At 37.9% G+C, this 27,222-nt stretch overlaps 1 protein-coding gene across 1 annotated transcript in view; it reads left to right on the top strand.

The window, feature by feature from the left end:
• The window catches only part of LOC150086111 (uncharacterized), a 182,801-nt gene extending 157,647 nt beyond the window's left edge, over positions 1-25,154 (top strand). The window contains exons 27-30 of the mRNA XM_090374799.1: positions 492-931; positions 3,001-3,106; positions 5,862-6,070; positions 25,026-25,154. Coding sequence (XP_090230925.1) covers positions 492-931; positions 3,001-3,106; positions 5,862-6,070; positions 25,026-25,154 — 884 coding nt within the window. The remainder of the gene's footprint in view (positions 1-491; positions 932-3,000; positions 3,107-5,861; positions 6,071-25,025) is intronic.
• Positions 25,155-27,222: the final 2,068 nt, after the last annotated feature.

Genomic DNA, 27,222 nt, shown 5'->3' on the forward strand with positions numbered 1-27,222 from the left:
CGTGTTATTTGTGTTAAATTATTAAATTAAGACTTTAATTGTGAGTAGGTTATAATGGTACTTACAGTTGATATAATGTCGTCCAACCCACACTGCGTGGGAAAGACCCGAATTCGAATTCCATCGATGGTCTGACGATTTTATGGGCTTTTTTCACAACGTGGCTGCATTACTTGGCCTCAGGCAGGAGTAGGTCAGATTTTTTTCCGAAAACGTCGGGTTTTTCATCCAGAAAACTGGAAAATCGACCAAAGAACACACGCAGTTTACAGACATTATATATGCGGCGCAATATGGCCTAAGTTGCTGATGCACCTAAAACCCTACAGCAAATGCAAATAAACGAAAAACATGTTTGAAATTTGGTCTTGTAATCAAAATTTCCTAATACTGTGGCAATGTTAATCTTATTTTCTTCAGAACAGACATAAAACTTAATATATGATTGACTGTAATCGTAATAATTTAATTTTATTTCCCATTTCTTGCAGTAATATGTCACCTGTCGGATGGAACAAGTGTCACTTATGGAAAGAAGATTCTCCTGAAACCATCTCGGAAGTCTACAGATATCATTTATGTGGTTGAAAAACGTTCTTGCAACGAACCGATCACTAGGGACATCGACAGCATAACTCGCCTTGTCGAGAGAGAGTTTCTTACTGCTGGGTTTATCAAAATTCGATATGGCCTTGTTACCTATGGAGGAGATACATTGGATTCTCCAGTTACGCACACTCTTCAAGGAAATATGCTGTTCAGTGCTAAAGAACTTCCTGAAGCTATGAAAACTATCACTTTTGAATCCACAAATACAGAAACAGATATATTGGAAGCAATAAAATTTTCAGCAGAGTTTTCATTTCGTCCTGGGGTTTCAAAAGTTTTAATTCTGTTGACTTGCAGTGCTTGTAAAGATACAGATACAATGGTGAGTGTGCCGCACTTATCACGCTAGAGATAAGGACAGCTTCGTTTAACCTTAAATTTGTTCATACTCGTAAATCGTGGAGTCATAAGTCACTTAAACACTCATGCTTCAATATTCCTGAGAAAAGGTGAAAACTGATTTATATATCATTGATTAAAAAACAAAATCAAGATCAAAATTGTAACAAAACAAATATTTGTTATTACACTTTATAAAATTGGTTCTTGTGCTTCAAACACAAAAGCTTTTATGCTTACCTTGACATATTTTGTCATTAACAATGGCTAATTTTAGAAGATTCTTCACAGCAGTGAATTTTTTCAGATAATCTTAAGATCTAAGTTTCACAGCCGTACATGTCTGGGATCCCACAGATGTTCTATGGGATTTATATCCGGTGAATTCGGAAGCTTTCAAAAAATCCAAAAAATATATGCAGGGTTTAATTCGAGAGACAATAGCGTTTACTCAGTAGATCCCCGGTGCATGATCTGTTTGTTGCGGAATTTTCGTAAAGTGCAGTATATCTTTTAAAACTAAAACTTCCAATCCCGTTTTACCGTATAATAGGCTAAACAACAGATTTTCCCATCAACAAATAAGAGTAATATATATGTGTATAAACTTGAGTGTATTGCCCTTTTCATATACATTGTCCAGTAGAAACATTGACTCCCTACTTTATAGTGGGTATGTCCTCCTATTGCCATTAGATTAGTACCGCCGCCACACGGAGAGGAATGGACTCTGGACGTTGCAGGAGGTGTGTGGTACCATGTCGTCAGGATTGAGTCCCGTACATCTGCGATACTGCGTGGTGGAAGATCCAAACGCCGGATCTGTCGGATAAATCCTATAGAACATGTCTGGGATGTTCTATTGGATTTATATCAGGTGAATTCGGAAGCCTAGGTCACTTTCGTATTCGGAGAACCACTCTCAAACAATACCGGCAACATGAGAGGGTACATTATTCTGCTGGAACACACCTGTGCCATCTGGGAAGACAGTCACCATGGAGCAGTGTACCTGATCAACCACAATGGATAGGTAGTTTTTAGCATTCAAAGTGTGGTTTAGAGGTATGAGGGTTCCAAGCGATTCCCAGAAAAACATCCCCCATACCAAAACTCTTCCCCACCTGCCTCTTTCTCTTGGACCTGGACATCGGAGTGATTCCTCTCCTCAGTTTATCGCGGTACCCACCATCCACCGTCCATATAGCAGGAAACGTGATTCACGAAAAGACATTTTTCTAGTTGTCAATGATCCAATGACGCAGTTCAGATACAAACCTTTAAGCGTCGTTGGCAATGGGTAACCGTAAGCAAGGGTACCTTGACAGGGGCACCTGCTCCTGAAATCCATACAGAGTAGGGTTCGTTGGAGTGTGGTCTTGGAAGCATCGTCCCCTGGTTATAGTCTATGGTAAGACATTCTACCGTTTTCCCTCTATCGGCTCGCCCAAGGTGAGACAGCTAACGTTCACAACGACTATCGATGAGGTGGATGCGCCTGCCATTGGCCCGGCAACTGCTGCTCTGTTCACTATTGCGACTGCTGCTTTTTCCACTATCATCCACTATACTCAACACTCTTGGAACATCTTAATTACATTTTTTTTTTTTTTGTAATTAAGATGAAAAAAAAATCACTCTTGGAACATCTTAATTACAGCATGCCTCGAACAGCCCACAAGATTTTTTATTTTTCTTTTGTTCTCCTTCGAGAAGCTCAGGCGACCCCTGATGGAGAGCAGCTAGAGTACTGTGGAAAGCCTGACTCACCTCCCAGTGGTGGTGGCGGGAATCGTGGAATTCCATTAGGGGGTCCTGCGGCCAAGAAGCCAGCACAAACAACAAAACCCAACACATGTTCCACCAGGTGGAAAGAACGGCCGATTGCTAAAACACGGAGGTGGTCATAGTATTTTGACTGGAGAGTGTATTTTAGTATATGATATATAAAATGAACTCGGTGATTGAATATTATGTCTACTTTATCCTTGGACATTAATTTTCCGCTTTTCAATTTGCAGAATTTAATCTAACGATTCATTTATTTTTCAGGTTCAAAATTCCCTGAAACATCTTTTACTAAAGCTAGGTATTGTTCTTCACATACTTAACGATCAACCTGTGAAATTAAGCCCAAACACAACTTCTGGAATTATAGGTACGTATTGATCCCAGTAGCGATCAATGTTTATCGCTTTCCCCAAAATAAATTTATTGGTGCAGTTATGGATTAATTAAAACATCTATTACATACTAACATTATTGAGGGATCTATAAAAAAGAGTGTTAATTGAATAAATCCTTTATCAAATGTATTGTTTAATATAGATTTATTTAATATATGTATATATTAGAGTTATTTAATTATATATTAGATTTATTTAATAAATCTAAAGGAACCATTTCTCCTTTTTTTCCCTTCCATAATATTAAATTCTATTTTATCGGCAATACAATGATATGCATTTCTTTAATGAAATGATAGGATATAGTAGTTACTTTTCATTCTAAATTGCTTCAATGTTCAAAACGAAATGATTATCAGTAGTATTTTTGGATCGACATCCGACATACTGATAATCGGAATGGTGTATCCAAAAATATGCGTTATTAGAAACTTTCGAGCCTAAAGTAAGCAAGGCTCCTGTAATTGATGGCATGTATCTGGTAATCATTTTGAGGGAGTAGGAAAGAGAGTTCATTGAACCACTAAAATTAATTATGGGGATATCATTGGACTCTGGAGAGATTCCTTCCGCCTGGAGAACTGCTAGCGTATTATCAATACATAAAGACGGTTCAAAGAAGAAAGTGGGTGACTGCCTACGGTTCAGTATGACTTCGATGGTAGGGAAACTCGTGGAGACAATGGTCGACAGTGCAATATAAGGTTATTTAATTAGAAATGGAATTCTCAAGGAAAAAGAACACGGTTTTATAAACGGAAAATCATGTTTAACCAACCTGGTTTGCTATTTTGACAGAGTTACTCATGAACAAGATGTACGAAATCATTTTGACATTGTTTATCTGAATTTTAGAAGAGCATTTGGTTCATTCCTGCAGCCTACTCTATAACCTGGAAAGATTCGGATCAAAGGGAGGTCCTTAGATGGATCACAGAGTGGTTAGAGGGCAGGAGGAGGCAGAAGGTTGTGATTAATGATTACTCTTTAAATTGGGTTAACGTAAGAATTGGGGTCCTTCCCAAGAATCGGTATTGAGACTACTGTTGTTTCTGAATTTCTTAAATGATGTCAATGAAGAGAAATAGGGCATGATGTCAAAATTGCAGATGATATCAAGATCGGTAATGATCAGCGCCAAATGTTCTTGAGGATGAATCACATAGGATGATCAGCGCTTCTTGAGGATGAATCACATAGGCTCCAGTGACGAACAGAGAATTGGCAGCTTTAATACAGGAAAATGAAAGATTTTACACTTAGGGAACAGCAATCCCAAAATAACTTATGCACTTTGTAGGGTTGGATAATAAAAAGTAGATGGTGTTGTGTGCGATAAGCGTCAAATCAACTAAGGCATCAGTATACCGTACCTGTAATTAACTCAGTTACATTGTGAAAAGCTGTGCAGCTATACAGTAGTGTTTAATAATAATGATAATAATAAAGCCCACATAACTTCTTCCGTCGTGGAAAAGATTCGAACTCGGGTCTTTCCACCTGGTTTTGGAGGACGGTGATTAAAACTACTGTACTACCGACGAGGGCTTGATAATCATAATAATAGTTAAAGAAAGGGATGTGGGGGCTACTACAGTACCGACAAACATGAAGTTCTTCTCGGTACAGTGTGTAAGAAGGGCTTATGGTGTCCTATCGATAATTTATCGAACATTTGCTTGTAGAGAGAGAGAACTCATAATACCGCTGTACAAGGAAATTTTTAAGACTTCACTTAGAATACTGGGCCCAAGTATTCTAAGTACAGCAAATAAATAAATAAATAAAAAAAGATGCCGAACTTTTTGAAAGGGTACGAAGATGGGAAGCACGCCTGTTGAGATCAGCAAAAGGGCATCCATGTGAGGAAAGACTTCGATTATGAGCTTGATAACTAAGCACCTTAAAGGAAACCTGACTGAGGTCTTTTTTTACTCCGAGAGTAAAAAGGAAAAGGGGATAAGGTATAAGGTATAAGGTATGTTAGTGTCTAACGGCTCCTGGGATTTCTCCCATCTCCGCGGGTGTACATTGTATCGGGGCCAGAGATTTGAAGTGTGTGGGGGTCATGTGCTGTGTATTGTGTTGTGCCCTTTGTTCCTCCGGTCTATTAGCCGCCGAGCCCCTAGTGGGACCCGACGTTACCACACCATGCCACGGGGAGGCTGACCGGGTGTACCACTGTAGCTAGAGTACTCTGGCGGGTCCTGCCACCTACTTTCCTGGGATTTCAGTGGCTAGGAAAAGGGGATAGAAATTCAAATTACGGGGAAAGAAGTTTAAACTGAATTGTAGGAAGTTTAGCGAGGTCAAACGTCTGCGGCTTCCTTGCACTATACGCCAATACTAATATTATCTAAATTAATTATAATAAAAGTCCACAGTTTTCATATAAAAGTTATAGGCGTTTGGCTAAAAATTTAACAGTAGTTATTTTATATTTTTAATTTTTTTAAAAGTAATATTGTGATTAATTAAAACTCTATTTATTAATTAACGTTGTAATGTAATTTTATTTATTTAATTATTAAATAATAATTCTGAAATATATTAATGAAACGCAAGGGCCCATTTCTGACGTTTGGCCGTAGGCGCCATGAATCCTAGTTAAGGCACTGCTGAATTTTCTAGTTTGATAACTTACAATAAAAGATTGGTAAAAAACTAACAAAGTTTCTTTTATTCTGCGCTTTGCTGACTGATAATTTTGAATCTAAATCTCCACAGCTTTCGATGCAGATTCTGTGTATCGCTACAAAGATGCCATTAAATCATCAGGAAAGGGAGAATTAGAAGGTCGACCTGAATTACGTTCTCAAGTAGTGGCACCTTTGGACAACTGCGTCAATCTCGCACAGGAATCGAGAGGGAGTTTCTTTACCACGCAGCCACTAATGGAAAAATCATATGTCGAATTCCAAAAGAAGTGGAAAATGGTATTATCCAGAAGAATTGTGCAAACCACCGAGATGCCTCTCTGCCAAGAATGCGATTGTAGACTCATAAACCACTTTAATACAGAGTACGTTTGCGAACTGTGCAGTTCAAATGTTACAGGTATATCGTAGAGTGAGTATCCCAAATATCATGGTATGGATATGATTTTCGACAATTAATTTGTATCTATACTACAGAGCTATATTTAGGTATTCTATTATTTTAGAAAATAAGTTTAAAATAAATTTATTTCATTAAATGAAATCGTTATATAAATGACGGTTTCAATAATAATAAAATAAATAATTAATATTAATTGTGTTCATTTGGAAAAATTATAAAATCCATGAAAAAAGTATTACCACATCGTCATGAATTTCAAAACTTACAAAAAATCCTTGCACGTAGACTTATGAGTATAGGCGACGGCAATCATTAGCTTCTGGTAAGATGTGCCATCTTCAGAAAAGTAAGCACATCCAGATGTTTTATATAGATAAACGAGTACGTTGTTCGACTAAAAGACATGGAACATCCCTCTGATTTCAGGAAATTTATTACTATGTAATATACAAATATTTTGGGCTCTAAAAGTGATCAGCCTTTTCAAACAGGTACTGAGTGCATGGAAAGAAGCAGCAGAGTTTCTGGTGAAGGGTGAATTCTATCTGGTCGGTCCCAGCTCGACAATGGGAATTGTGTTGAGGAAACGGAAGTTCAGAGCGAGTCGAAGAGATGATAAGGTATACGTAAAATGTTGACTGACAGGAGCTGACGTTCCTTGAAATGGCTGGTTACCTCATCTTGTCTTCGTTTTCTAGAGAATCTGAATTTAGAGTTTCAAGCGGTCACATGGAACCCTATTAAGAGTTTTCACAACATGCGATGAATTTTCAGAGAACTGCATCCTTCAAGCCTTTAATAACAAAAATAAATTCACACTCGATTGGCATGGCGCAATCAACTCAGAACTTGGACTGAACATCAATGAACATTGGTCTTGTGGAGCGACGACTTACGCTATACGCTTTTCCAGTCTGATGGGGATAAAGGGTGCCTGGAGGACGCTTATTGCCTGGTGTGTTTTTCCAACTGTGAAGTTGAAGTCGTAGTCTTGGGGGTGTTTTCCGTGGTATAGACTAGGCCCATTAGTCAGAGTGCATGGAACTACAAATGCAGAGTCCTACATTAACGTAATTCTGTGTGTCTTTCTACATGGTCGCAATTTTATGGAAACGTCCTTACCTTCTCCAACACTCCACTTCATAAAGAAAGGAATATGAACGTGTGGTTTGAAGAAAATAGCATCCATGTAAGGCAACACGCAACCAGAACTCAACACAGCTAAGTGAAATGCAGAATTAAAGCAAGACCAGAACGGCCTTGTTCGTTAGCGGAGCTCAGAAATAAAGGAGTGCGGTACAGTACCGCCAGCTTTCTACCAGAACTCAGTAGAAAATCTTTCATGGTGCATTGAAGCATCCATTACAAGGCTAAAGGTTGGCTAGCATGAATACGTATATATTTTGTTCATAACTAAGACTTTTAGCAGGGGAGTGTAGGTGAAATGTATTATGTTTTTGTTAAAATAAGTATATAAAATATTTTTAAAATGCAACTGCTCTTTTCTGTATTAATTTCACACAGCATTGCATTGACAGGGGTGTGTTGTTGGCTTGCTCAAATGGATAAAAACTTTTTTTTCTTGGTGTTACAGACCATTCACATCTTATGAAAAAACCATTCTTGTTTCCTTTTACAGCCCGCATGTGAACTTTCTCCTCAGTAAAAATATTTGTTGATCTGCTCTTCTCCCGAATGCCCATCATCCACAACGAAAAAAATTCAAATGCAATATCTTGATATATAGCAGATTAAGCACTGGTTCTGAATGCCATTAGCGTTATTTTATTTCTTTTTTTTTTAATAACATACGCACACGAAAGTCATTTTGAGAGGTCAATGATACTCACGAGACCACTATCGAATGTCACTGGCTTTGATGGCGGCATAGCAGAGCCTGAGAAATGGTTATTAGTCACCATGTACCCTGTTTTTATTACTGTTACGATCGCTTTAGAAACGTGCCCCATTTAAGTTGTACCTTTCCTTGATCTACTGCCAAGAATGTCTTTAGGTCACGGTTTTGAAAGATGGAAAAACAAATCTAGGTGCTGTAGGAGACATATGTTCCATACAGGCTGCACTTCATCAATATGCGAAACAACTGAAAGTAAACTGTTCTAATTGACTTTCTTGAATATAATTTTGATTCTAATTGAGTATATATCACAATGATAGCCCACTTCAAAGAAATGTTCTCTGAATGAGCAGCATTGCCAACACCAATCCTGGATTGGTGTCGGCTGGCTGTGTGTGTGTGTGTTGGGAAGAGGTGCCAAGGAGGAGTGGGGAGTGGGTACATATATACGTGTACTTAATTATTTATTCAGGCATGTACGTTCAGTCAAAATTTGTGCAGATCAGGAAGAAAGCCAGACATATGTGCGTGAGAAACCACTGTTCATCGGAATGAGGTGTATACGTTTCTTTCTACAAAACGTGGTATCTCTCTTCTTTTACAGCCATACTACTCGCCATATCTAGTTCCTGCATCCCCATATCGGCCGCAGCTTATTCGTTTATTATCGTATGACAGAAACGAATAGTTGTTGTTTTTTTTTTAAATAAATTACTTATCTTATTTATTGTGAATAACTAACAAAAGCACGTGAGACTAGAAGTTAGATCCAGTCTTGCTCTAGTACAATCTAACCAGTCTTCGTCATTCCAAATCGCTGCTATGCCATGTTTGGGTTATTTGCTATACATAACATGAGAGCTAGTTTCAAAGCGGCACATTATAAAGCATTCAGTTATTAATAACATCGGTTATAAATACAAAATAAATAAAAGAAATCGGTAATAAACAAAATTTTTAAAAAAATAATAAATAAATATAAATCAGTAATAGTTGCAAACATACAAAAAAGGTCTAAAATATATTTCTCGGCTAAATTCCCATGCATAAATAAACTCCATACAAAAAAGGTATTTATTTTTATTTATTCGTTATTACTGTGTGTGTGTGTGTGTGTGTGTGTGTGTGTGTGTGTGTGTGTGTGTGTGTGTGTGTGTTCAATGACGCTTTATAGCCAGCCCCACTGCCTCCATCCATTTATTATTATTATTAATATCAATTTATTTCCGAAGAAATGTCCTTTTACAGCTATGCAGCTAGAGGACATGAGTTATATACAGAGAAAAAACATAAAATACGGACATATGCATTGCATACAGAGCCAGATACAATATACGGCCTTAAACAGCCACTGGTGAAGATACAAAAACATAAAGTTACAACAAGTACAAAAACATAAAGTTACAACAAGTACAAAAACATAAAGTTACAACAAGTACAAAAACATAAAGTTACAACAAATAAAAGTGCATCCGGATACATCGAAGCGTGGGTATTGCGGTATCACAGAGAGTCCACCTAGAGCATGACTAAGGCATACATGTCTGCAAGAATGGAAGATCTGTAGGTTCTGTCCTTGCAAAGTTTCTCAGCGTCTATGGCTAATCTGTTAAATATTTGGAAGGAGTTGTGTGGAAACATGTTGTCCAAGGAGGACATGCTACGCAGCTTCGATCTGTATGGGGAGGTGTTGGACTGGCATCTTCTCCTGTCGGACGGTCTGGCGATGATATCCCAAATATCGGGTGACAGTTTTCCGGATAGAAGCTGAGAGAGGGTGAGAAGGTTCCTAGAGATGATGTGATACCTCCAAGGAAGCGTATTAAGATTGGTGACCAGAACAGATTTTGAGATTGTAGGTGTTAGCCCGGCAACCCTATTTAGCCATTTCAAGATCCAGAATTCCAGGGAGAGGAACCTGGCTTGGTATGATGAGGGTGCTGAGAACCATATAGTCGAGGCATATAATGGGATTGGGAAAATACAACGAAGAATGTATTTGATGATAAGGTCCGGGTTATGGAAGTTGGAGATCTCTTGTTTTACTGCCCATAAAGCCGAATATGTTTTCGTTCGAGTGGCATTAAAGTGAGGCAAGAAGGTGAGGTCTTTGTCCCAGATGATACCCAAATCTTTATGTTGGGTGACTTTTTTAACTGGAGAATTCGCAATATTGATGTCCACATCGTTGGTATTTTTCTTCTTGGTGATAGAGAGTTGTGCAGTTTTCTCTTTATTAATGGAGAGCCCAATCGCATGAAGGTAGTTTACCAGTTCATGTAGCTGTCGGTTGGAGCTCACAGTAATAGACTGGAGAGACTGGGGGCATTTTGTGATGACGAAGAACTTAATATCATCTGCGTAGGTGGTAAAATTAGTACGGTTTGATAGGAAGGGTTCTAAAGATGCGGCGAAGAGGGCGGCAGAGAGAACGCCCCCTTGGGGGAGCCCTCTGGAGCAGAGAATGTGGTGATTATGGTTTTGATTTCTGATCCATAGGATCCTGGACTGAAGGAGTTTCCTAAGGAGAACTAAGATGTTGCCAGAGATTTTGAAATAGTTGCACAGTATGGTACATAATGCATGGGTGGACAGATTGTCAAAGGCCGCCTTAATGTCGAGAAACACAATATCCAGTTGCTCTTTGTTGCTTAAGGTACTTTCAATTCTGAACAGTGTGTCCAAGAGGTTGGTGATCGTGGAACGTCCAGGTAGTACACTATGGAGGTATGGAGGTTTGTGGCCGAACATGTGATGGATGAGAGCAGGAAGTATGGCTTTTTCCAAGATTTTGAGAAAAGTGCATCCTACAGAAATTGGTCTGTAGTCATTAGGCAATTTTGGGTTAGACTTTTTTGGAACTGGAGAAACATAATATGTGTTCCAGATAGCAGGGTAAACTCCTGTTACGAGGACGGAATTGAATGCATCAAGCAAGAGATCAATGATACATACACTGCACAGTTTAACTATGAAAATAGGGAATCCATCCGGGCCAGTGGTAGACTTGTTGGGAAGACTGTTGATGACCTCAGTAAGGCGTTCCTTTGTGATGGCTATTTTATCCAGTGATGTCTGGTTAGCTGGTGGATTAACCCGAATAAAGGGGTTTGGGGCAGATAGGGGCTTAGTTGCGAGCGAGTTAGCCCATGCAAGGAAGGTGTCAGTGGGCATGGGGGACTGTTGATTCTTGTTGGTGAAGATTCTTTTCCCAAGTTTCATTCTGTGTGCAATCCAGTCATTCTGCGCCTTCCTCCGAATGCGTAGGAAGCGTGCCCGATGTTTTTTATTGAGTTGGTAGTCGGCTAGATCCCGTGTTTTTTGCCATTTCCTGTATAGTTTCTGTTTCATGATGAAGGCGAGTTTTGCGTCGCTGGTAAACCAGTTCTTGGTCCTGGGAGACAGGCGTACAGATTTGGAGGCCCCTTCACAGGCGATGTCTTTTAACAAATTTGCTAAATTGGTAAGCGTTTGATCAGGATGGCTAGCAGCAATTTTTTTCCAGTCTGTAGCTTTTAGTCTTTGTAGGATGATTTGAGGTTGCATATATTTTAATGAGAAGATCTTGAGTTGGGATTCTTTATGGTCATGTTGTTCAAGTTGTCGGGGAGAACATAGACATTCACTATCAAAGGAAATTGGGAGGTGATCTGATGCAAACTTAAAAATCGGCGTTGTGAGAGTAAGATGGTCAAGGTTATGAAAGAAGAGGTCTAGGTTTTGATGTCGTCTTGTAGGTTGCGTATGGGTTAGTCTAAGGCCTAGAGATGAGAAGGAGCGTACGACGTCCTTCAAAGCAGCTTCGTGTCTTGGGGAGGGCATGTTGAAATCTCCTAAAACAAAGGTGAGCATGTGAGGCTTGAGGTGGGTTATAATCCAGGTAGTTAGCTCATCCCTTGTGTCGGGATTATGGTCAGGAGGTAAATATACCGCTACAACTTGAGTTCTCACTTCTTTGACTGTAAAAATTGCAGAAATGGCTTCAAATGCAGGGGAGTCGCTGAGTTGTGCACACACAAGGTGATGGATGTCTTTGTAAATGATGGAGACGCCACCTCCACGTTTGTGGTCCCTGCCGTTGCAAACATTTTTGTAATGGTGAGGAGTGGCCAAGTGGGTGAGTTGTCTTCCATGGTTAAGCCAAGTTTCCTGGATACAGATGAAATCATATTCGTCGAGCAGGAGGAGAGATTGCAGAGGGCCAATTTGTTAACAATGCTGCGCACATTTTGCGAGAAGACCCTGATTGTGTGGCATGGATGGAGGTTTTTTGGAATAGATTATTGCTATTGTAGAGGACGAGTAAGCAGGGATTGCTGAGGGGATGGCCTTTTTTCGTCAGAGAAAGGTCTGATAAGTATGCCTGGAGGCCAAAAGTCGGGATCCAGAACTTTTTCGTAGGCAGAGGGTGAACATCTTACTAGAAATGAGGCGTAGCCAGTTTGCCTAGTTTTAAGCTGCTTTACTTCGATGCGGACATTGTGTTCCACAAGAAACATTCTCTTTATGGAATCGGGGCTTGTTGAGGGTCCAAACCGGGAGACAAATATCTTGGTTCTGGGCAAAGCGACAGAGATGCCATATTTCTCTGCGAGCGTCTGTTTACTAGGGTGAGTCTTTGATAATCGCTTGTTGACCAATATTGTTGGAATTCTTTGGTTGCCTTCTAGTGGGGGAGAAAATGGGGCGGGGCTCTTGCTTCTCGAAATACATCTCTGGTCAGCGATTCTTGGTTCAGTAGCTTGGTCATGTCTGTCGTGTGCTACAATATGATCATTTCTTTCGTGAAACAGAGTCAACTTATTAGTCCCTAAAGATATTTGTTTTATTTATTTATTAAATTTAACAACCAGAACAGACCTCCGGTACCAATTTGAGAGTTTCATATTTAGTCCCCAAAGATATTTGTTTTATTTATTTATTAAATTTAACAACCAGAACAGACCTCCGGTACAAATTTGAGAGTTTCTCATATTAAACCTTGCAATTCAAAGTAACGTATGTGTTTAATTAAAAAGCTGTTGATGTAATGGTAGAACGGACGACAACCGCAATATCTGATCGGAAACTCTCCCTATAGTGCAGAGATTCCCAAACTTCTAAACCTTGTGCTCCCTTTAAAATAATTCATAATTTTAAGATCCCATTCCAGAACAAGTGCAATTAACAAATCCGACATAAAATTTAGCTAGGGTATGCATACTTTTATAAATTGATTAGTGCTGCAAAACATTTAATATTAAATATTGAAATAAAATATACTTCATACCTAGTTGAGATGTTTTGTCAGTATTTAGTGCTTCATAAAAACAACATGCCCCCTAAAAAGAACTAAGTGCACCCTACACTTTTGGGAACCTCTGCTATAATGCAAGAATAGTGATTACATCACGCGACAAGAAAAAAAAAAAAAAAAAGGCTATTATAGTTCTGCTTATAGGTTACCACTTTTTCGCCTCGAAATCTCTATGAATCTGCTTATTTTTCTAACATAATGATCTTTTATTTGGTTATTTTAACATAAAAGATAAGTGAAAATAAAATCTATACAAGATCACGTGAAGATTTACAACCATCAGACATCAGCTGAACCAATCATGTTTCTTGACATCTGACGTCATAAATAACTAGTTCTTTCCTTTGGTAACCGTATATGTTTGCATATTCATAGCGAATATAGTAACAACCATCTTGTGTATTTATCAGTTATTTATTTTTATTTTTTTGCCTTCTGTATTTTTGTTTGTTTTTCAACGCAACCAGTAACTCGTATGATACGTAGTTACAGCGTCCATACATCTGATTTTTTTTTTCAATTTCCAGTGTTACTTCATTAAAAAAAATAAATAAAAGATAAAAAAAGAGATAATTCTAGCTGGCATTAAAAAAAATCCTTAAAGTAAACTGACATGCTACTGTTAATTATAAGCTATTTCTATTTTCGGTTTATTTAGCGGATCGTGCTCGATGACGTAATTTCCACGAACTGCCCACGGATTATATCGAGCGCTTATTTGTACAAACTAGTTAAGTCTGGAAATAACTCACTTCCTGTACGTCCAAAAATATAAACTCTACACGATATACAGAAATTACTTTATTTTGTTAGTTGTTTATTTTATTTCGTGTGTTTGAATGATAATTAAATTAAAATACAGTATTTTGTTGTTTCAGCATGAAATTCCGAATACTTGAAGAAGATGAAGTCCGTGCAGCCACCAAGCAGGCTCATGTCAAAAATAACGGACTATCATCGTCTTGACCTAGATTTATATTGTACAGTACTTGTTATCAAAAGCATCATTCCATAAAGACTGAACGGAAATATGACTATATTCAGTTATGGGTGTCTATAGTCTGGCTAGGGTGTCCTTGTTTTTTTATGTGGCCTAACAACGTAAATCTTGAAGATTTTCTCAAAAATTTCATTTCAGCTGAAGTTATTTGGAGTTCATCAGGTTTTTGATGGTCCAGGCTTCACTTACGTATGAGTATTGGTCTGGCTAGTGGCTTGTATACTTTTATTCTGGTATGTCTCTGAATTTTTGTTGGGTTAAAAACTTGATTGGCTATTCTAAGTGCTCTGTTATAGTGTTGAAATTTGTTACTAATATCGTTTTCTTTTTCATAAGTCAGGCTGTAGCCAAGATATTTAAAACAATTTACTTTTTCGGATCCCATCCGAAATTTTTCTTCGGATGGGATCCTTTCATCGAAAAGCCATAATTTTTGTTTTTGTAGCTGATATTTCCATGTTAAATTTTTTTTCGCGGTAACATTTAGGTGGTGTATTAAGTATTGTAGCTCGTCTTCGTTTTTTGCCAGGAGTACTTGGTCATCAATATATAATAAAGTATCAAGGTCCTTACCATTTTGTAATATTCCATGGATTGTTAGTCTTCAGTGTTTGACAATGGCATTGATGTATATGCTGAAAAGTAGTGGAGATAGTTGGTAACCTTGTCGGATGCCACAATTTATTGGTTTCCAGTTCAATATTTCTGTTCCCAATTTAACTGCGATTGAGTTCTGTCTATATATATTACAGATTTCAACTGTTATTTGGTTGGAGTTTCATCATCAGCTAGTATTTAAAAAAGTTTTTATTTCTCTCCACACAAAGATTTCTCATAATGAATGCTATGTGTGTTTGTCTGTTAAACTCCTTGTGCTTTTCGATTAGCAATTTCAGAGTAAAAAAATCTATTTGCACAAGACCTACCTTTCCTAAAACCATTTTGTTCTTCTCCATTTTTATCACTATAGTATTTCTCTAGTTTGTTTTTTATTATTTTTGCAAATATTTTGCAGCCACTGCACTGATGGTGGCTGAGAAATTACAATAGAATAAGGAGACTTTTCCACTGTAATTCTCACAGTCTTTGCGGTTGGATTTTTTAAATATTGGAATGAATATAGCTTTCTGACAAGATTCTGATGGGCTTTACCGTGCCATATTCGGTTCAGGAGGTTCGTAAGTCTGAACATCAGCATATTTTAACAACTCTATGTTGATACCATCTTCTCCTGGTGATTTTTTTGTTTTTAAAACTTGTTAATACTTCATTTAATTCTTGTATGAAAATTTCTTCTTCTAAACTATTTTTTGATTTTGGTGTTTCTAATTGTTTCGTACTATGTGTCCAACGTTTCTGGAAGTACTGCAGCAAATTTATCTATCACATTAATTCTTATATTTTCTCTTGTTTTCTGATAGCCAATATTTTATTGGCTATGGCTTTTTTCCTGTTATATATACTTTTATCATTAGCTTATTTTGTTCATAAGTATTTCTTAAAAGGGATTCATTAGTCTTCTATAATTTTTGAAATTTCTTCGTTCCATTATCTTAGATTTCCTGCGGTGGCATCGTTTCTTATTGCCTAAAATTTCAGACGCTGCCTGTTTTAATATTTCTCAAATGTGTGTCCATTCTTTTTCGACTGATTCACTAGTTTCTATATCTAGTATCAGTTTTTTTAACTCTCTGTTGGAAAAGCCATCTGACACCTAAAAAAAAAAAAAAAGTGCTGCTCGCGGTTAGTTATTAGCATTTGTTAGAATAATTTAGAAGCTTGCGAGGGGCTATACGCTGAAATAATATTTTCTATATGCCTAAATGGGTCGGGCAAGAAATTTTGATGTAGTTAAATTTGGACGCGTAGAACTGAAAACGCTATGAAAGTCAACAGTAAAGGGGATGTGAAGACGAAGACTGGAGGGAAGAAAAGGAAGTAAGGGGCCGATAGAGAGGATGGCCCACGATTACAGTGGAGCAGGCCCGTGCTCCACCAGAGGGAAGAGATTTGGGGAAGGGGAGGAGTGGGGGACAAAGCCCCTCTCCCCACAGGAGGGGAAAGAATGTACCGCTCAAGAGAGAAACAGTGTACGTTGAGTCATATGACCACCTTGGATGTCCTTTAGTCCAGGTGCCCAACAGGGCAAGATGAGGTTCTTCTGGTCTTCTGTGGTGTCTTTGACCGAGTTGAGTTACCATTACTCTGGGCCATTGAGGGTTGGCTGTTGTCTCGTGATTGATATTGTCCTATTCATGGATTTCTGAACTTTTGGGATACCTCCCCAAGGGGAGGGGAGGGTCCGTTGTCTTGTGAACAGATTTTGCGCAAAAAGTGTGAAGGCTTTGTAGGTCTCTTCCTCTTGCAGAACGATGTCCTCCTGGTTTCGAAGAAGCGAGTGAATCTTGGTGTATAGTTGACATCTGAGGTCCTCGTAGTGGTCACACTCATAGACCAGGTGCTCCCATGACTCCTCCTGTCCACAGGAGCACCGCGGAGTAGCTGAGATTCCAAAGTCATATAGCCTCTTTCTAAATGAGCCATGTCCGGTCAATAGGTAGGTGGTTTTGAGTCCGGGCGAAAACCAGGCTGGGAAGGGAGAGTGGATAAACTTGTCCGACATCCGGTATAAACTTCTTAGTAATGGAGCCCTTGTTAGTAATAATAAGTTTGTTTGTTTTTTCTTTGTTTTCAACCATCGTGGTAGGAATCTAATTGATGAATATTCTGTAATCTGGTGATCGTTTGTTATTTTTCGATGGGTTCAGCGAGAGAGATAGATTAAAAAAAAACTGTTCCTAGTAGAAAAGTCTTTAGTCTCCGCCGATATTGACTAACTTAAAAAGGGAGTCAGAAAAAGTCCCTTTTTCTGACTCCCGAGTCCGAGGTGGTTCGCACCCTCGTATTTCTTCATCCCATTATCTTAGATTTCCTGCGGTGGCATCGTTTCTTATTGCCTAAACTTTCAGACGCTGCCTGTTTTCATATTTCTCAAATGTATGTCCATTCTTCTTCGACTTATTCGCTAATTTGTATACCTTGTGTCAGTTTTTTAACTCTCTGTTGGAAAAGCCATCTGATACTAAGATCATACAAAAGGCTCACTTTGAAAAACTCTCCATTCTTTGTTTCTGTTTGTTTTTTCTTTGTTTTTAACCATCGTGGTAGGAATCTAATTGGTGAAAACTAGCAGAAAGTGGTCGCTTTCTATTTAAAAGCTTCCGAATACTCATCATAAATAGTTTTTATTTATAACAAACACAAGTGTTCTCCTAATGAAATCGAAGTACTAGACTACGAAATAAATTTAAAAGTTCTTAAAACTTTTATATAAAAGTTCTTAAAACTTTTATATAAAAGTTCTTAAAAGTATTTAAAAGTTCTTAAAACTTTTAAATACCTCGATTTCATTGATCGAGATATATTGCAAGTCACTCAGGTACAAGTCACAGTTGTATTTCCGCAGTGTCATGTTTGATTTCTTGTTGAGATTTTTTGCACTGGGCTACTAATAAATAGTGGTGTTCTTTATTTGTTTCATATGATTTTTCAATCACTTCAGAGTTAGTTTCCTCTAAGGATTTTATAATAATTTGCTAGTGTACAGCTGCAGACTAGCAAATAATTTATGTATTTTGCATATTCTGAAAAATAAAAGTTTTTTTTCTATACTCAAGTAATATGTGATTATTTGTCAAAATAAACGTATATTAAGTCATGAAGAACCATTATTATTATTATTCTGCCTTTCTCTCGTTCCTGTACATCCATTTTCCGTTTTCTATCACATCGTTTGTGACAATAGACTGTATTTCGATCACTGTGGTAATCCAGTTCTTGCACAACAGTTTTAGAACAATAACAACAACACATTACACGTACTGTTTTAGAGAGAGAGAAAGAGACCACAGCTACTCTTTACGACTGACTCCCCTTCTTTTTTTTTTTTTTTTTTTTTGTAGATGAATAATATTAACTGCAATGAAATTATAAAATAAATATTAATTTATTTATAATTCGTATAATTCGCATTGTTTGTGAATCAGTCACGCTCAGAGAGGGCGCTCTGATTGCCTCACAATAAGCTTCCTCGGCATTTAACTTTGCAATAATTATCAGCTACACTCATTAAAATGAAATTTCGATAAAGCAAAATGATTCATGCATCCCTTATAAGTTCGTGTAACGGGATTTTACTGTTTTAGAAAAAAGAAAAATAATATTAATCGTTTTTTTTTTTGTTTTTTTTTTTGTTAGGTTATATGTGTATGTTAAAGACAAAGAACTAAAATTAATTAAAATTAAAATTAATTAACTGGAATTAATTAAAATTGCTCGCGTCATTGACAGTATTAACAAAAGCAATACGGAATCGTTTTTAAACATAAATTCGCTTGCCTACTAAACCGTGGATTAGAAATTATACTAATATACGCAATATTGACAGTCTCAAATCGACTTTTTTTTTCCAATTGCCGGCCCACTAGCGTGCGTTATACTGCACTTTGCAAAATGCTCGACTGATTCGATTAAAAAAAAAACAGAAAGAAAGAAAGAAAAAACGGCCTTCTAAATAAAAATAATTGTTAATTTTAGTAGCTGTTTCACGCTGCAGAAGAAAACCTTTGACATTAAAAAAAAATAATAATAATTAAATTACTTCCCACACGGTGCGTTTAGGCTGATATACTCGTAGTTCACTCCGAGGAGATAGCGTTAAACCGGTTTTTATAAATGACTTGTCAGGCCTTCTGCTTATTTGAGTGCGAAAAGCTGTAATTATGACAAAGCATTCAGGGTGGATATGGTTTACTCAATGATATTTGATTGAATTACATTTCTTCCTTTGGGCAGTTAAGATAATAGATCATAAAATGTAGAGATATTAATTATAGTGATATTTCCTGACGAGTACGCCGCCTTAAAAAAAAAAAAAAAAAAGAAGCCATATTGCGTCGTATATATTATTATTATTAGCCATATGGTGCAAAAAAGCCTGAGGCTTATGCAGCACCAGCCAAAAAAAAACCCGAGTTACCTGAAAGAGAGAGAGAGAGAGTCAGAAGTAGAAGGGAATCACCAAGAAAGAGAAGAATGGTGATATCCAGTTCAGGACTCTGGGTGTGCCAAGCCCATACATTTATTTACTTATTTGGAAATTGATATTCATATTAGTCACCATAAAATACACTCTTTAGTTTTTAATCGATTCTGTACTCATATCGCTAGTGCAAAATCAATGAATTCCATAATCAATCATTCATTCTGATAAGTGACACTGGCGCTGCCGAAACAGAACCAATTTGTCTTTTGACTTTCCAGTTTCTGAGTGTTAAAACATGACAGTATGATATTCTTTTAACATATGGCCAAAAAATAAAAATAAATGAATAAAAAAGAATAAAGTAAGGAAAAATAATTTTATGGTATAATTTTAATTTTTTATTGAATTTACAAAGGAGAAAGTCATCCTCCACAATCCGTTGACTGAGAGAACGGAATAATTCAAAATATTTATTCAGAAATTTCGTCACCCTCTTGGTTCTAAATATATTTTCGAAAGTGTGTACAGTACTAAGGATATTGCCTATTATTGTACACGCTGTACATTATAGCTGCCCGCTTTCCTATCACTACGCTCTGTAACGCGCGCACACACACACACACACACACACACCGGAAACTTCATATGCACCGAATAAATCTAATTTGAATTGATGAACCATAGGGAACTAGCACTGAAATCTTTTAAATAGGGATATTACAAAGAGCAAGCATACTCTTCCATGGTAAACCAACCATAAACTTGAAACAACTTTCGATATATTCTAGACATGAGTCATTAGTAACTCTCTTGTTATGATGACTCAGTTACACACATTCGTATCACGCCACCTTCCTTGAAAAGTTGATTGCAAAATCCACATATTGCAAATTGACCAACAAATGAGTTGCAAATTCGCATGAGATCTGCTACATGCTGAATTTTATTTTAATTCATTTCTTTTTTTATAAATCTTGTTAGAAGTCTGGAGTCTACACCATAAAGAAGATGTCTTTATGGTGCAGACTCCAGTGAATGAAATAAATTATAGGAAATAGTCTATATCAAGGTTGCTGATGTTGAGTATTTCTACAGTCCGACTTAAGTTTTCTGAATAGTGTGGGCAGACTACCAAAACAGTTCGTCGGGTTCTACCGTATGAATTAGATACAGAAAGTTTGACAGCAGGGACAAAAAAGTGATTATCCCTTTGTATGAAGCAATGGTTAGAATACATCGCAAACACTACATACAGGTTTGAAAACCTTATTTTTAAGAAGGACATAGATCTGTTAGTAAGAGTGCAGAAAAGAGCAAGGGAACGGGGATTCCCAGGAAGGCTATGGCTCTAGATATTGCAGCGTCTGGGAACTCGACATCTGCATGGTGATCTAACTGAAGTGCGTGAGGCTTAAAAACGTTGAGCAAACTAAATGCTGATAAAATCTTTACTCTTTCTCAGGTGACTCACAGAAGGAGGCATAAATTTAAATTTCACGAATTAGTTAATATAAGCTGTTAAATTTCAGCCAGTTTAGCAAATAGTAATAATTCATTTCTGTGCAAGAACAGTTCACATCTGTGCATTCACTACAATGCTCATTCATACCTCCAGTGAGCACATCTCTCTTGGGTAGCACAGTTGGTAGGATTGCGCTCCTTCACAACGGATGAAAAAGATCAGAGTTCGGCTCCCGTCGATGACGGAAAAAATTTTTATAGATCTTTTTTACAACGTGGCTGAGTTAGTCTCAGGCGAGGAAAGAATGGTTTTTTTCGTCCAGCAAACAAAAAATCGACCTTGCAACACTGCACTTAAACCGTGGATTAGATTTACAGAGAATATACACGGAGCAATATGGCCTTAGTCACCGATGCTCCTAAAACCCTACTACAACAACAGTGAATGTAGGGAAACAAACACAATATCCACTGCTTCAGGCTACCTTGTATGGTATGTTCCTGGATGAGCTCCTTGGACTGGACCTATGTCCTGTAGCTATACAAGCCGTTGCTGATGATGTCACCATCTCCATTGAGGCTGACAGCAGAGCTACTCTGGAAGCCAGAGGAAACCAGGCACTTCAAATCCTTCAGAACTGGGCAGCTCTACACAAGCTAAGACTCTTACCCCAAAAGGCACAATCTATTCTGTGAAGGGATCACTGCAGCGTATTAGAAACCCCACTATCAAACTACAAGGCCAAACCATCAAGCTAGTTTCCATGTTAAAACTACTGGGAATAGTACTTGACCCTAAGCTCACTTTCTCTCCGCATCTTGCACACCTCCACGCGAAAGGGAGAAACTACACTACTCTCATTGCACGGGTGAGTCGTTGTGATTGGGGATTGAATCGACGTACCCTTAAGGTTCTGTACAAATCAATCTTCCTTCCCTTCATAACGTACGGATTTGGGGGTCTGGTTTGGCAGGGGAACTCTTTAGAACAACAAACGTAAACTGGGAACCATCCAGCGCACCATCCTTCTTACTATTACAAGGACATACTACACAGTTAGCAACCCAGCCCTTCAGGTTCTTGTGGGCGCTCTTCCGCTCGATCTGGAGGTTATTCGAAGGGGGCCTCCACTACTGTCTATCCAGGGACATACCAGCAACTATCCTTGGACACTCCATCAATAACCTGAATGAAATCAGTCAGGAAAAGAAACAAAATGCCATCCTACTGCTTCAGACTTGACAGGACAGATGGACAGCTACCGACAAGGGCCAAATCACCAAGGAATTTATACCTTATGTGAATGCCGTTATTTCCCAAGTCTCCAATTGGTTCTCTCTTGGTCTTCATACCACCTACCTCATTACCGGACACGGATCAATAAACCACAAACTAACATCCATGGGAATCATTGACAACCCCTACCGTGCGTGTGGTGAAATAGAAGACTGGAACCATCTAGTATATACCTGTCAACACTATGAGGACCTCCGCCGCATCCTGTTTATCGTATACAAGATAACCCTCAAGGAAATGAACACTCCTTCATCACAGAAGAAAACTACTACTATGAGTTTATCAAGTTTGCACAAGCCCTCTTCACAAGACCGTCCAGGAAGCTCTGGCGACCCTGGCGGAGACAAGCCAGAGAGTAATGGGCAGCCTGGCTACCTCCTAGTGGTGTGTGCGGGCAACGTGGAGTCCCACCAGGGGCCCTGCAGCCAAATGCCAGGACACACAACAGAACCTAACGCAATATGTCATATACAACACATAACACTTTTCTGGCATTTACAATAGTACTGTATTTCTTCACAGCGTACATATGGCCCAGATGTGGGAAACCACAGGTGGCGCCTGACCCTAATACTATGCACACTATGTATGTTGTATGGGAATCAATGACAACACCTACTGTGCAATCCGAGCCCTTCAATGCAAAGCTCGCTTCAGACTCACAGACTACCCACATTGCACTTGTGGAGAAATAGAAGACTGGAACCATCTTATGTTTGACTGTCCCATATATGAAGACCTAAGATGTATTCTAATTGCAAAAGTGAGATATCTTCCAAGAGGACAAGAATTTCTCCTCCTTGAAACCGAAGAGGATTATAAAGCATTGTCACAATTCGCCCAGGACCTCTTCGCGAGAAGAAGGGTGCAAATTGCCATACACTGAGGAAAAGAGGAAATGCACTCAACCATGAAAACGCAAAGACAAAACTTATCACCAACCAGCATTTCTCCTCTTTAAATGGCACTGAACTGGGTGCTAGTTCAATACACAGGGGCACTTGCTCTTGCGACTTTTAATCCCCTTCCTTACCCATACTTCGCTTAAATCCATGGTGGACTGTCTTCACTATTAGTCCAACTTTCTTTCTCCCCACAGTCTGACCTCCTCCTCTCTTATTCCCTGTGAACCCTCTTCAACAATTTTTTTTTTTTTTTTTTTTTGTGTGGCCTCTGCCAGGGTCACTTTCGCTTCCTGACAGAGGCCAGCCAGAATATGATGGTCGGCCTGGCTCATCTCCCAGATGGTGGTGGCGGGCAACGTAGGGTCCCATTAGGGGCCCTGCGGCCAAGAAGCCAGAGAAACAACAGAATCCAACACAATACTATACACATACACACATTTCTGGATTTACAGAGTCCTGTATACTTCACAAGAGTACAGGTGGCGCCTTACCCTAAACACCATGCCACTATGTGCATGTGGTGAAATAGAAGACTGGAACCATCTAGTATATTGGAACCATCTAGCCTACGTGATATGTATGAAATAAATAAAGAAATAATAATGTTTGGTTTGTATCGGTCCGATTTAATGAAATATAGGGTGGCTCCACAAATCTTTCCAAATATAAAATTTCATGAAAATCCGTCAAATGGGAATCGAGTTATTAAATGAGGATGGATGAAAAAATAAAAAATAAATAACACTTTCGGGGTTTCTATTTGTCCGAGTTTAGTGAAATTTGGAAAAATTTCACAAATCTTTCTAAGAGAGCCAAATTTAAAATTTTATGAAAATTCATCCATTAGGAATCGAGTTATTACATGTGGGCAGATGGACACACATAGTGAAGACAATCGATACTTTACGGATATTTGCCTAGATAGAGAATAATTGTGGAATAAAATTCCACCTAATATTATGGAAGTGGGTATTTGAATAAATTTTAAAAGAAATTGGATAAATTATTATAAGGAAAAGGCAAATGAAATGGGTAGAGGTATGTTTTTTTTGGGGGGGGGATAAAGCAAGCTTATACAGTGGTTGCTGCATGCTTTATTGCATAATTTTTGTCAATGCTATAATACCTCATATGTGGATAATCAGGTAGGCCATATCGATGCGTTGTGTAGCAAATTAACAAGTGAAGCTTTTATCAAACCATGTACGGTAATTTTTTCTCTAAAATGAGTTTTTTTCCCCCTTTAAATTTGCCCATGTTTTAAACTGATATCATTTAGCATCCATTATATTATGAAATATTTCGTAACTGACTAGTCATGTTTTTCACAAATTGTGCCTAATTACCTACCGGAGTTGAAGGAACTCATTGCAAATAAATAGCAACATACTTTTTCTATTTTACTATACTGTCATGGAGGACCTGGATTCGCCCATTAAAATTCACTATACACACATAACTTTTTTCGCTATATTCACTATATTAAACGTATAACATTTTCGGGTTTTATTTTTACCCTTCTCACTTATTTTTCGTGATGAAAGGCATTTCTTTATGACAAATTCATACATTATACCGGTTCATTAGTGATATCCATTTTGACTTTCATTTTTTTTCTATCTTTATAAATTAAACTAGGCTGTTATTTTGTTCTTTTGTAGTGTATTGCTCTTGAGAACAGTAACTATTATTTTATTCTTGTTTTTAGAACGGTGAACCACATTATAGAGTGTTTATTCTAATGGGATGCTCCAAGACAATCTTAGCTGGTCCTATCAATATACTTTTCTTGTCGCAGTTAGTTTATTGCAAGCGTATTTTATAAGATAAGCCTCATACGCAGAGTTGAGTGGAATATGCTTCATTCTTTACGTAATAATTCCAAATGATGATTAAAATCTCTTTGCTACCTATTGAATATATAAGCCTCGTCATTATTTTTATTTATTTATTATTTTTTTTCCTTTCAGGTAATGGTCTTCCATTTACAGTACGATCACAGGGCAATTCACAAATCGGGAAAGTGCATTTTATCTACACATTTGGACACCCAATCTAAAATTTCTACTTTTTGGGAGTGCATGTACAACTACCTATGATGGCAACTTATTGCAATGATTAGCAGCACACTGGCTAAACAAAAACTCTTTTACAATCCAGCCCATAATTCCCTTCCCGTAATTTGAATTTATATTCCCCTGCTCTAGTGTTGCATAAGACAGTGAAAATAAATTTAATGGTATTAAGCAATCCCAGGTGAGAACATAAATTCAACGCTCGATCATCCATTATGCAGTTCCTTCTCAAATCCAGAGCATTATACACCTCGAGTTCCTCTAGGTATCTGGTTACCAAGCTCTCTATCCCACATATTCGAGGTCGCTCCTCGTATGGGCGTCGTTTTGGCAATCTAACTAGGCACTCAGCGTCTTTGGACTTTCTTAAGAAGTTTGATATCGTGTTTTAGTTGTGGCCTAAAGCATGACAGTGTTCCAAGTGCATTCTCACAACTTCCTGTACAGTGGAATTATAACTATTTCTACAAACAATTGTTTTATAAATCATTAACAGGGCACCATAGCACTCCCTTCTGCAAAAGAACTTTATGACAGCCAATATTATACACTTCAAATCCCTTTCTTCCTCTAAAGATTTTCGTTCTGTCCTTCCAAGTGCAATTTATTTTGCAGTTGTCATTTCCCAAGTGTCAAACATTAAAATATAGTTGTCAATTATCTGCCCGTCCCTTAAGCCTGTTCAACTCATACTGATGGAGCACTGCTTGAACTTGTTCTTTTAACCAGTCTCTCGGTCTACATCTCATCCACAAATTTTGATATTCTCTCTTATATCCCTTCATCAACGTCATTTAAAAAAATCCTAAACCTCACATGAGGTTTAAATTGATTAAAAAATAGCTCAAATGCCAATTGGATAACCTGATTTGGTCAGCCCCAATGATTTAAGTAATATTACAAATATGATCAAACAACAAAAAAAAAAAAAAAAAAAAATTAGCGCAGTGAGTGACCACAGTGTCCTAAATTGGACAACGAAAGAGATTTCAGCAGTCATGCGTGAGGGCAAGGGACTTGATTTTAAGGAAGAAGATTGTTGTGGATTAAGGAGTTGCTTCAATTTAATTAGTATGAAAGAAAATTCAGCTGAATCATGAGCTTCAAGACAGATAAAATTGAAGTATAAGAGCTGAAGAAAAGAGGGCAGCACGATACCACATTATAGAAGGATTTTTCACAAAACTATGGTTTTGGCAGGCAAAGTTTCAGAATGAGAAATCACTAAGCAAGACAGCCAAGAATGAAAACAAGGAATTTTATTCATACGAAGAGGAAAGAGCGAACCAGCTATTTCTTTTGCACAAAGGAAAAATCAATGGTAAAATCAAGCTAATCTGGTCAATGTGACTGGCAAAGCTGCACAGATGCGTTTCAACGATCGTTATAGTAGAAAATCCTTTTGGGAGGAAGAATATTGTGCTAGTGAACCTGAATACTATAGAATAATGATATTGATATTAGACAGGAAACTACTCAACTTATTATTGTGAATAAAGCCCAGAGACTAAAGGTATTTACCAGGAATTATTAAAAAATGGTTGTGAGTGTGCCAAACTATATGGTTATTCATAATTATCGTTGTATCTAAGTGCTCTTCCCTTTTAATGGAGAAGTGTCGACACCTTGCCAATCCACAAAAGAGAGATAGAGTCTCCCCCTTTGTGGATTGGCAAGATTGAGTAACTAGAGATCATTCAGCTTGGCCTCAGTAAAGAAAGGTGTTGGAAGCTACGGTAAACGGTGTAGTTCAGATGTAAACTGTAAAATGGAGGGGATGAATCAGATTGGTCTACTTGATATCGACGGTTCTGTTGTTGATGCACCTGATGAGGTAGCTGAAAAACTGAATGAGTGATTTGCATTTACATTCACACTTGAGGAGTTATTCAGGAAGGTGAATACCAGAAATTTATCAAACTCTGGCAGAGAACTAAATGATCTGGCAATAATTGAGAGCAAAGTGGAAGAGAAATTGTTGAAATTGAACATAAGAAAGGCATCTGAGGAGGATGGGATCTCTCCCGTTATATTAAAGGAAGCAGTATAGGAAGTAAGCAAACCCTTAGCCATAATTATGAGAGCATCCTTA

Source organism: Mastigoproctus giganteus, chromosome 5 (genome assembly GCF_048544385.1).
Source record: "Mastigoproctus giganteus isolate SK-2022 chromosome 5, ASM4854438v1, whole genome shotgun sequence".
Lineage (NCBI taxonomy): Eukaryota > Metazoa > Arthropoda > Arachnida > Uropygi > Thelyphonidae > Mastigoproctus > Mastigoproctus giganteus.